At 44.0% G+C, this 12,270-nt stretch overlaps 1 protein-coding gene across 1 annotated transcript in view; it reads left to right on the top strand.

The window, feature by feature from the left end:
- Window positions 1-12,270, top strand: part of PRDM16 (PR/SET domain 16) — a 180,457-nt gene that overhangs the window by 43,789 nt on the left and 124,398 nt on the right. Inside the window, exon 2 of the mRNA XM_057382483.1 lies at window positions 912-962. Within this exon, the coding sequence (XP_057238466.1) occupies window positions 912-962 (51 nt within the window). The remainder of the gene's footprint in view (window positions 1-911; window positions 963-12,270) is intronic.

The raw sequence follows: 12,270 nt of genomic DNA, 5'->3' as shown, positions 1-12,270 counted from the left end.
TTCCTGAAATTTCCATTCCTGAAATTTCCTGAAATTTTCCTTCCCTTCTTCTCTGAACTTCCCTGAATTTCCCTTCCCCTGCCCCTTTCCCTTCCCTTTCCCTTGAACTTCCATTCCCTTCCCATTTCAACTCCAACCATTTCCTTGCATTTTTATCTCTATTCCTGGTCCTAGCAGCCCCGATCACCCTGTCCCACCCTGCCTTTGGGTGTCTGTTTAACCTCAGCCACCCCAAATCTCCCCAGCGAGCTGGGAACTGCCAAAATCCCTGGGAACCGCCGGAATCCCCAGCGTGGGCGCTCGATCAGGTCCTTTCCCAGTGTGTTTATCCTGGTGGGGTATCCAGGGTGATGGAAAGTTGAGGTACTTGACCTCCCCGAATGCCTGCTGACCTGGAGCTAATCTGAGGTGGAGCACAGCAGCGATTTAATGACTTGTTCCACCACACCTCGGCTGGAGGGGCAATTAAAGAGCTCCCGGTGCTGCTGCTGGGAGCTCAGGGGGGCTGGAGCATCCCCCCATCCTCCAGAAGGGCTGGAGCATCCCCCCATCCTCCAGAAGAGCTGGAGCATCCCCCCATCCTCCAGAAGGGCTCCCCAGAGCCCGGGGGTCCCTGTTCTCCTGGTGTCTGTGCTGTCCACACCTTCCTTTTGGGACAGAAACCTGTCCTTGTCTGCCAGATCTAAGAGAATTATTCATAGAAATGACAGAAAATCTTAAAATACAACAGTTGTAGTTCAAACCTTCCATCAAACTTCCAGAACATCTGGGTGYAGTTGAGAGTTTTGGCCATTATTATCAATAATATAATATTTATTCATCACCATCATTATAACAACAATCTCTATTATTTCCTGACATTCTTAGCTGCAACTCGACTCAATTTTGTTTCCGTTCTGTTTTTCCCTCAGCAAATACTGACTGATCCCGAGGTGACCTCGCAGGAGGGCAGCATCAAAAAGGTAGGACATGGTTCAATTTTCTGGGAGTTGTTTCATTCCCTGGCTTTGGAAACTCACCCAGATGCTTTTTCCTAACTTTCAAACCAAGGTGTCGATGGCAATAACGGCGTAAAAGTTTTTCAGTGTTTGCTGTTGCTCTTTTGGATTAAGAGCTGTGATTCTGCTGGCGTATTTTTTTTTGTCTTTTTGTGATTCCAGTCATTATGAAAGAGAAAATAATCATTTGAGGTGTTCCTTGATTCCCCTACAACATAAACAGCTGCCGGGCCAAAGCGAGAAACTTCATTTACCTCTTTTCAAGTAAAAGAAAATGTTGGTTCTTTGTTAAAAATGCTAAATTTTTAGAGGCCRCTTCAGCGTGTAAATGTGGCCAATGTGAAGTCCAAGGGGAAAGGAATAGTTCTGTGGAAGGATAAAGTTTAGCCCATGTGATGAATTAGTGGCGCTTTTCATCACATTGTGGGGCTCGAGCTCTAACAGTGACCAGAGAAAATGCGTTCCACACTCAGCCCAGCTGCACAAACGTGTTCACTGGAGCTGGGAGGCAGCCTCAGCATGGCAGATTTCGGTGGCCAGGCTGCTGTTAGGGTTGGGATTCTGCTCATAAGTGCTAAAATGTGGTTTTTTGCCATGTTCATCTGTTGGTTAACAGCTTTGTTAATTAGTGTTACATGTYGGGTTTGATTAGTGCTCCTCAATGGATGGAGCTTGTCTGTGCTCATTGAAATAAGGAGGTTGTGATTCCTTTTATGTGCAGTTGATGTACCTGATAAAGGATATTCACAGCCCTGCTCATGGGTTTTTTTATGGGGAAATCTCTGTGATTGGACTTTGCCTGCTCATCCTCCAGGCGAACATTGATGCTGCTTCTCCTCTCCAAAAACTAAAAGGAATCTCTCATTTCCCTCTGCCAAACAAAGTGAAATTAAATCCTTGCCAGACTCCAGAGTCAGGCTGGGAAAAGGGATTTAGACGTCCAGTATGGACTGCTCCATTTTTACCATGTTAAAAAAGAAAAATCAGGTTTTATTTTTGAGGCTCCCAATAGGAAACGTCCCCTGAGTGCGCCGTGACCTCACCAGGGCAGCCGGGCTGAACTTTTTACCTTGGGCACCTCCATAACTCATGGGGTGTCTGTCCCTGCCTCTGTGGGATCCTTTTGTCCAGAMAGACGTGGTGACAAGGTGGCAGCTTCTTATTATCCCTTCCCGCAAGGATGGAGGGAATTCTCCMGGGCTCAGCTATTTCTGTAATTACAAAACCCCAAATAAACCCTCCATCCCCACCTCCAGGRTCTGCATTACCCCAAAGAGAGCAGRAATTGTGTGAAAYGGGAAAACACRAGACTGGCAGCTTTATAMAATCCAWCCATGGGTTTAWATWTAAACTTGGTGCTTTTATTTCAAGGGAGATTGTTGCCAAAACTGCAGCTCTTTGAAAAATGCCATGCCCTTAAATATTTCCCCGTGCAGCAGGTATAAAACTGGACAATTATGATATTTGACAGTGGGGGGAAGGCCTGGCCTTCCACTTGTGTCTTTTAAATGCATTGTGGAGAAGCACTAGTGGGAGTTTATGAGGTGATAAATTTATTGAAGGATGGGCAGTAGGGTTTTACAGCTGGGGTAGAGGAGGTCAGAGCAGTAAGGTAAAGAGTTCAAGTCTAAACTTTATGGCTTGTGAAAAGACTACTGTGAGACAGCTTTTCAGGCCAGGAGAAAATGAAAACTGAAGAATGAGAAATCACTCCGGACAATTTTTGTAGCGTCTCTCAAAAAAATGGTTTGGAAGGAGCACTCTGGTGGCACAAAACCCTCTCGGGAGCAGATTTCCTTTTCCATCCTCTCTAAATCGTTCCGTTGTCATATCCCTGACGACACAATGGTTGAGATTTGACTTCAATTTGCTCCCATTCCTTCAGAGATGAGTTGTGGTGGAGAGAAGAGACAAATGTAACTGGAGTGGGTGGCCTGATTTAAACTGGGAGGGGAGGAAATGGGAGCTGCAGAGGCCGTAATTTCAGTGGGTCCTTTGACTGCTGCATCACAGGTTCAGAACTGGCTGCTAACAAGGACTGGAAAGAGGGGAAAAAAAATCTGGAATGCAGAGAAAACTCTGTAAAAGCAGGATAAGGCAGGRAAGGAAAGGTGAGAGGTGCAGGGAGCAATCTCTGCTTCAAACTGACCCCAGAACTGTCTCTGCTCTTAATCTTCCAGAGAAAAAGTGCATATTACATAACTTTAATGAACTGAAAGGCAGTGAAAAGTCTGAAGATGCAGCACAGCAGAGCCTGTTATGTGGTAGAATAAGACAGGCTATTTTTTTGGCTTGGATCACAAAAAAATAAGGCTTTCCCACTATATCCAGTATTTTTCAGTTCATGTTGCTGTTTTTTTCTGCTGGGACAAAGCTGATTTCTTTGTTAGTGGTTGTCTGACAGGGAATAATTCAATGTCATTTAAGGACCCATATCCAGGATMATTTTCCAGATCTTTGCTGTGCCATGGACTGAAATGTGGTGCATTCCCAACGAGCTTTCCTTGTGCCATCTTTGCCTGGCTGATATTTAGTTTAACTTCCACAAATACACACGAGCCCCTCATCCTGTTTGTTTAATTTTTGATCATCAGTGGTGAAAGYAATAAAAGTCACTTATTTTAGTTATTTTAGTGACCCGAATGCAGCCACTCAGARCTAAAATACGAGTTATACCTGTGGGTTTATTGTCCCCTCCTCCCAAATGTCTTTTTCCCAGCCCACGCCCCTGCACTGTTTATTTTGCTTAGAGAGCAGCTCYGTGTCCTCTCCCTCTGAATTTTCCAAGCTTCCCCACCGCATTTAATAAACTGAACAAACAGCTCGTTGTCATTGTCACCGTCCCTGCTGTCATTTCGCTTTAACTCCGAGCCGAAAGATTTCCACTTCCTCCAGCAGGAAGCAAAGCCAGTGGCCATTACACACCACCATCATATTTTTAATTTTTTTTTTCCAAGTAGCTTCATTTCTCTCCCTTYMAAGGGTGACTTTGGATGAGGTTCCAGAATCCTGGGGGATGAATTCTCTGCGTGTGCAGAGCTCCCAGTTCATCTCCTCCGGCCAGGGCTGTTTTTCTGCCCATGGTGACAAGGGACCTCAGGGACTTCTCTCTTCAGTAGACTCTCTATTTAGTTTCTGTTTACTTAGAGGGAATAGCCTGAGGGGCTACTGGAGAGAAAACATCTGTGGGAGATAATCTATAGAGTTATCTATCTATCACTCTTGTCGACCCTGTCTCCCCTGAGAGCAAGCTGAGAGACTTGTAATAAAAAGGCATCGCTGAAGAGGCTTTAGGGACAAATAAAGAGACATGTTAAGGGCCAGCTGAAAAAGGATAGAAGACATTATTAAAGCTCAATAGCCGTCTTATCAAAATCCAATAGGATAGGCATTTGGCAAAAGGCTTTAAATTTATTCTTTGACTTTCCGGAGAGCTTGAATTTATCCATTAACGGGAATGCGCCGCGCGGGGAGCGGGAGATGCTATCGGGCTTCAAAAGGGTTGGATTCAATCTGGCATTGTGCAAAACACAACAAAAACTGAAGACAAAACCAATTTCCACCCCCTCTCCTTCGGCTGGCTTCGTTCCTGCCTTCCCAAATATCAGGAGCTGTAAAAATAATGCTGATGAGGCCGCGAAGTAAAAGCAATTTAAGCACTGCRTTTGTGGYGYGCTCACAAATCAMAYRGATTTTTTTTTTTTTAATAAAGTTAATTTTAGAAAACTGGGAGTGATTAGAAATTTTTGATTTTTTAGAAAAGCAACGAGCAGCAAACAAGGCGTGAGGAAAGCTCTGAAGCAAAAGTTAAAGCCCAGAGAGTGTTTTTTGCTGCTGCAGATGCGAAATGGGATGGGGCCATAAATCTCCCCCGGGTTTATTATTATATCCAAAAAAAAAAACGCTACAGGTCACAGGAACCATCTGATACTTCGKGAGCGCATTGTCGGCGCGGGGATGATTGATTGATAATTATGATAATTTGCCAAATGATTATTTGGGTATTACGGCCGMGGCTCGTCCCGCCGGGTCGCTGTGAAGACATTTTCAATATCTYGGGGCCGTCAGGAATGGCCCCTGGCAAGGAGGGGATGTGGAAAGGTCTGGCCGGGCTCTCCCGGCGGGGTCTGTAGGGCTGATGAATGATGACCCAGAGGAGTAAGAAATCAGACTTCAATAAGCAGTCAGGAAGGTAGTTAGGGAAGAGCAAGGGAACTGTTCACTGTCTTTTGTGCAGCAATTACCGGGCAGGCCATTCCCCCGCAGGCTGGCTGCACATTGTGGGGCTGGGAGAGAGAAAATTGGGGATTTTAACTCAGAAAATTGAGGATTTTAACTCAGAAAATTGAGGATTTTAACTCCGAGGAGCTGCCTCTGCAGCACAGATTACTCCTGCATTTCTGCATATGTCACCTCCAGAGAGTGGAAGATGTTCTAAAAGTCTCAGTGAAGATTTAAACTCACAGATTTCGGTGATTTTTCTTCACTTTTCGGTGCGTCAAAGCAACTTGAGCAGCGCGTTCGTCGCGTGCTCACCAATCACACAGTTTTGGGGTTTTTTTTTTAAATAAAGTTAATTTTAGAGATTTTTAAATTTAGAAATTTTAATTTATCACTCAGTTTGAACACAATCCTCATCCTTGCTGAGAATTTACCCCAAACTGGGGGTTAATGATGCTCCAGAGCCCCGTGGGATGGGGAATCAATCCCAGATATCAGAGCTAAAGCCCCRTTTCTCCAGGGCTGCTGCCTCACTGTTACCATTTCAGAGAGAGCTTTAATTTGCTTGTTTTATAGGTTGTATCTTTATGAAATAAAGGTATATTTAGGGGGCACAAACAGAGGCAGCTTTGAGTTGATTTTTATAATCTTTTCCTGAATAGACTTGCGTCATTCCAATAAGCCCCGGACAAAAGAGTGGACAGTTGTCTGAGAGTCTTTTTTATAACATTTCTCTCTTTCTATTGTTGGAGAGCTGCTAATAAAAGAACCAGGAGTCCATTAATTCAGTGAATGAACATATAGTAAAGTCAGTTCCCTCTTGAGAACAATAATGTTGCGGTCAGCTTAGGTTTCCATGGAAACTAAGTACTTCTAAGAAGTTTGCATCCTTGATTTTGCTGAAATGAAGCATGTAAAGTAAAAAAAAAAAAACAAAAAACGAAAAAGGTGTAAAGCTGGCACAGGCAAGTCGGCAAAGAAAGTGATGGTTAAATTCTTGGTAAATTCTTTAGCAGGAATAACACTGTAGATTGGATTTGTGCGATGCAGATGTTTGGGCTGGGTTGTTTGGTGAGTGTGGGCATGAGGAAAGGCTCCATGAAGGGATCTCGGGGGGTTTGGAGCCCACAGATCAGCCCGAGTTAGGAGGAGTCACAGCGGTTCTGTTCGCTCCCTGTTTCTCCAGGAGGATGAGGCAGCACAGGGTGGAGCAGGGGCTCCCCCAGCTACAGGCAATGAAGGGGTTAATGCCAATTTCCCGATTTCTCGATTTCCCATTGCTCTGTGGCAGCTAAATGTGGATTTTGGCTTCAGCATGAACACCTCACGCAGTTTTAAATGAGATTTTTTGGTGAGTTAAGCTGGTTCTTCTTCTCCTCCCTCGGATGCAAAGCCCAGAGCAGTGATGCTCGGTTGCTCTCCAGCTCTGATTTATCATCCTCTKCCTGATTTCATTTCTGGGGCTGAGGAGGTGTCCCAAACCACCCACATGGGGTGTYACAGGGGCTCCAGCCAGCAGATAGAAGTGTCCCTCAGCTCCAGGCACARAGCTGGCAGATGTCACCTTGTCACCGTGATGCGTCTCAAACACAGACACTCGCTCTCTGAGTTATAAACTGCAGTTTTCTGGAGGTGAGGAGGCAGCAGGATGAGTCCTTGGCAAAACAAAAGGTTTAGAATTGTTTAGAATTGTTTAGAATTGTTTAGAATTGTTGCCTGTGAGGGTGGGGAGGCCCTGGCACAGGGTGCCCAGAGAAGCTGTGGCTGCCCCTGGATCCCTGGAAGTGCCCAAGGCCAGGCTGGACATTGGGGCTTGKAKCMCCTGGGACAGTGGGRAATCTCTCTGCCCTTATCAAAGACTTGGAAYGGGAAGATCTTTAAGGTCTTTAATGCAAATTTAAGATTCATAAACTTTTTTAGAACTGAGATATTCCTAAACAGGGTGAAAACAACACATGCAGGTCCCTGCTCCCTTCGCTCGGGGTTTGTGGGAACACTCGCACACATTGAACAGTTTTAACAAAAATAAACCAATTCGACACTAATTGCCAGTTTGTACACAAAGTAAAACAGTTTTTACTCTTCTCTCACAATCCTCCTTTACTCTGTGTCTGTAGGATTCATTTCAGTGCTCTCCCATTAAAAACCCCGTTCACTATCACCCATTAAATGATAATTCTGTGTTTATCAACTCCCATCTGACTTTTTTTAATCGTTTGCATCCCTTGGAGCACAGGCTCCTTCTCCCCACTAACCAAACCRAAAGGCTGGCATTTCCACCCCTCCAGTGAAATAATATTCTGGATGATTAGGAGGCATTACAGCCCCGGCTCAGTTTGAAAATGCCAGAATGCCCCAGAGATCCCCATGAATCTGCTGCCAGCCGGCCCCTGTCAGAGCTGAAGGCAGCACTGTCTGGAGCCCAAAATCAACTTCAGGAAGGTCATGTGAAAGAAAATCCTCAGTCATCAGGAAGCCCTTGGCCCCGTGGCCTTTCTGACATTTTCTGACAAACCTTAAATCACCAGAGTAGACAAAACATCACAAATTTGGGACGGATAGCCTGTGGGATTTGGGGGATGTGTGGAAACTCTGAAGGTAACACACACACACACACACACACACACAGAGCCCTCCCTCTGCTCTGTAATTCCTCCTCGGATCCTGAGCTCAGTGTGCCACGAGGTTTTTGATGGAATTAGGTGCTGGAATCATGTCTGGATTTGGGGTGGGGTGGGATGAGAGCTGAAACAGCAGCAGAGGAGYGACCTGTCCTGTGTGAGATGCAGATATTTACCTGGAAAAGGGAATATTCCTSAGTGTGAGAGGAGARATGGMAGCAAGGACAGGCTCCTGTTCCCATGGGGAATCTGGAATTGGCTTTTTTTTTTTCAGTTTTGTACATTAGAGAATCCACATGAATGCAACCCATGAATTGGATGTGGATTTTGGGTGGGATGGGGTGAGAGCTGAAACAGCAGCAGAGGAGGTTCCTGCCCTGTGTGAGATGCAGATAATTCACCTGGAAAAGGGAATATTCCTGAGTGTGCAAGGAAAGATCCCTCCCAGGACAGGCTCCTGTTCCCATGGGGAATCTGGAATTGTATTTTTTTTTTTTTTCCAGTTCCATACATTAGAGAATCCACATGAATGCAACCCATGAATTGGGTGCTGGAATCAGGTCAGGATTTGGAACCATCCAAGGGAGCTGAAACAGCAGCAGAGGAGGGACCTGCCCTGTGTGAGATGCAGATATTTACCTGGAAAAGGGAATATTCCTCAGTGGGTGAGGAGAGATCACTCCCAGGACAGGCTCCTGTTCCCATAAGGAATCTGGAATTGATTTTTTTTTTGTTCAGGTGCATGCATTAGAGAAGACAGATGGTTCCATAAATCCAACCCATGAACTGGGTGTTGGGATCAGGTCAGGATTTGGTGAAGTTCAGTGGTGCCTTGCTTCTGGAAATTTCAGCATGGAACTTCCAGCAATGGTCTGTAAACAGAGTATATAAACGTGTATATAAATGTAGAGATTTATATTTATAGATTTATATATAGTTATTTTTTAATTTAAATATTTATTTAAATATGTTATTTATATTTATTTATATTTATTTATATTTATGTTTATATCTTTATATATATTTAAATACATGTAAAAATACATATTATAATAATAGCAGCAGCAGGAGGAGTCTGAATTAAGTGCTCAAATCCCTCCTTGGCTAACCCAAGGGATTCATTCATTTTATTACTTTTTTCCCCTCCTAATTTTAGACTGTAACACAGAATATAGACCAGAAATACCAAAAGCTGTGGAATTTATTATACATTAATTTATAAACTAATTTATAAACTCTAGAGGAAGTTCTCCTCCTAAGCTTCTACTGAGACTTAACGCAGCCTCATAAATAACTAAAATGAAGAAATCTTCTGTCATCTGGAGGCATCCTCTGTCCTAATCTTCTGGAATTAGCTGATTATTTTTGGGATTTGCGGCCATGAACATTGGCCTCTGGGAAAGGAGGCAGATTTGCTCCCCAGTTCATTAATAACTGCAGCAAAGATGGTTCTGCACTGTGCAAAAATTCCTCTTCCTCCAGAAGAATCAATCACAGGGACTAGAGGAACTGCTACTCTGAATTTCCACTGGAATTTCAGTTGAAATTTCAGCTCTTCTGCCCCTGGAGGTTGGTTCTTCCTCACAGAAAGTCTGGGAAAACTCTGGAAATTTCTATCAGTGCTACTGCCTCAAGGTAGTTTTTAGGACAGGGCTAAATTCTTCTTTCCTGGTGTATTCAATTAAAAAAAAAAAAAAAGGAATTATCTTTTTTTCAATGCTTGCCCTTCCAATTACCTATCTTTATATGCAAAAAAAGTCTTGRCTTTCATTGTTCATCTCTTCCCTTAATACCTGGTTCAGTTCTTTTCCCTCCTTCTGTAGTTCTGCCCAGAATTAAGCTGGGCTTTTCTCCTGGTTATCTTGGCAAAGCCAAGCAGTCCCTGCTCAGCTCCTGCTGCCATGAAAAGGAGATTCATCATTTTGCTTGACATGAGAATCTGAAAAAAWAAGTGAATCCTGGAAAACTCGTGGAAAAACTCAGCTGTGCTGAGACCGGGGCTGCCAAATAAATCCATCCCCAGGAAAAACCAAATTGGACACTCAGTCTGGGCTTGGGATGCTCCTTACACCATCCTCATCCCTTTTTTAGTGGGTTGGTGTCTCTTTTTCACCAAAATTCCTGTTCCTGGGGCAATCCTGGAGGAGTTTTTGCCCCATTTCCTGAGATGAAATGGAGATGCATCATTTTCCTTGTCATGAGAATCTGGAAAAACTGTGAATCCTGGAAAACTCATGGAAAAACTCAGCTGTTCTGTGGCTGCAGTTGCCCAATAAATCCATCCGCAGGAAAATCCAGTTGGACACTCAGCCCTGTCCAGGCTTGAGATGTTCCTACAGTGTCTTAATTCCTTTTTGGTGGGTTGATGTCTCTTTTCCCCCTAAATTCCTGTTCCTGGGGCAATCCTGGAGGTGTTTTTGGCCCAGTTACTCCAATGAAATGGAGATCACTTTCACTGTCCCAGGAATCCGAAAAAAAATAAGTGAATCCTGGAAAACTTGTGGAAAAACTCAGCTGTTCTGTGGCTGCAGTTGGACCCTCCATCCTGTCTGGGCTTGGGTTGCTCCTTACACCATCCTCATCCCTTTTTGGTGGGTTCGTGTTCCTTTTCTCCCTAAATTCCTGCTCCTGGGGCAATCCTGGAGGAATTTTTTGCCCGTTTTCCTGCAATTCCAAACACAAAGGATGTTCAATCTTTCCCAAACAGGTTTTACTCTCCCTGGGCACGGTCCTTCCTCTCAGGCTTTGTGTCTGCTGATGATTTGAACACATCCTCGGAGCTCCAGCCTCCGTTTATTCCTGGCAGTTTGYATTTGCCAGTCCCTTTGCCAATAAAAACTTCTGCCTGGGATGGGATCCCATCCTCCATTCCAGGGCTGCTCCTCCTTCTCTCTGATGGCCTTTCCTGCAGCCCCCAGAGCATCTCCTGCTAAAGATGGGGAGAATCTGGGCACTCCTGGACTGGGGGATGTGGGATTTAAATCAGGCTCCTTTTTCCAAGCCATCAGAGCTGTCTGACCTCCTCCAGCAAATCCCATTCTCATCCAGGAGCTGGCTTGSCTTTAGGGCAAAACGCTTCCCTCAGTTCACACAGCTCAAGGATTCATTTTGCAGTTTAAAACGTTTAATTCCAAGAAAAGAAGTCATAATAGTCAGATGTGGAAATTTTAATTTTTATTGTCCTGATAACATGATTTTCTCAGAGTAATGAAGTCAGAAAAATGAGATTTGTTATGTAATCCTGGTGTCTGTCCATGTTACTGCTGAGCCCAGCGCAAGGCTTTGACCATTTTTTATATGAATTTTTGTATTCTGGGGATTTCAAAGTGCTACAGGGCAAAATGGCCATGAAAGCAGAATAATCTAAGGTGATTTTAAATGGTGCTTTTTCGCTCCATGATAGAAAGGTTGGCAAAYGAGTCACTGGTGGATGTCAGCGTTTGCAGCCGTGTTTGGTTTGGAAACTCACTCTGAAGTTTGGAGACATCTCTGAAATCCATCAGAACCCCTTTGGTCTGAAAAAAATCCATGAAAACCTTGCACATGACTTTTTAATTTTTTTTCTTTCACAGATTTCTTCTAATTCCTCAAATTAACTGGGCTGGAAACACCCAAGAAATAGATTTTCTTGTTGCATTTTCTCCGTTCTGTTTGTAATGCCAGGGAAAACCTGGAAGGGTTGGAAGCTTACACACATAAAGATGAGAAAAGAAAATAATGCAGTTTTGCTTTTTCTCTGAAAGCTCAGAAATCCTTTAGAGCTGGACAAGGTTTGAGTGTGTTTTGCTTCTTGCAGAGGAGTWGAATTCAAGAGAAAGGGGGTTTTTAATGTATTTACATGGATTGGGTCTCCRCACAGCAGAACCACAAATTGATTGGCATAATGAGCAGATTTTAGGCTTTAAGGATGAAGAGTGGATTTTCCAGCTACATTTCTCAGCTCTGTGGTTAAATTAACATTTYGTGTCAGTCAGAAAATGTGCTGGGCTCTCTTTGGGTGGGACAGAAACTCTGCTGATCTCCCTGACCTCCTGTTTTCTCTGCTRTTCCCTCAGTCTTGTGCTTTTTGTGCTCTTTTCCTGCGATGTTTAAATGTGTCAAACTCTGAATTATGACAGCCGTGGGTTTGGTGCCTCCCTCTCCCATCTGGGGATAACCAAAGCTCTCTGTGTTTACACAGCCAGGATTTACCTTTGTGGCAGCCCCTTTCCACCCCAGGTTGTTTTCACTTCCATAAAACAGCTCACCTGAGCTTGCACAGGGCTCCCTCCTTTCATGCTAACACAGCACATCAAATATTTGTTTGCTTTTTCTTGAAGTAGCAATGAATAACCATTTCCTTTTAAAAAAAAAAAATTAAAAGGAGAGAAGAAAAAAGCTGCTGAGCATCTCAATTCACAGTTGTGCTGTTGTAAAACTGCAAAGCCACT

Source organism: Malurus melanocephalus, unplaced genomic scaffold (assembly GCF_030028575.1).
Source record: "Malurus melanocephalus ecotype Western Australia unplaced genomic scaffold, MMel_1.1 scaffold_569, whole genome shotgun sequence".
NCBI classification, from domain to species: domain Eukaryota; kingdom Metazoa; phylum Chordata; class Aves; order Passeriformes; family Maluridae; genus Malurus; species Malurus melanocephalus.
The sequence above is the reverse complement of the archived record's forward strand: the minus strand, read 5'-3'. Positions and strand labels throughout refer to the sequence as shown.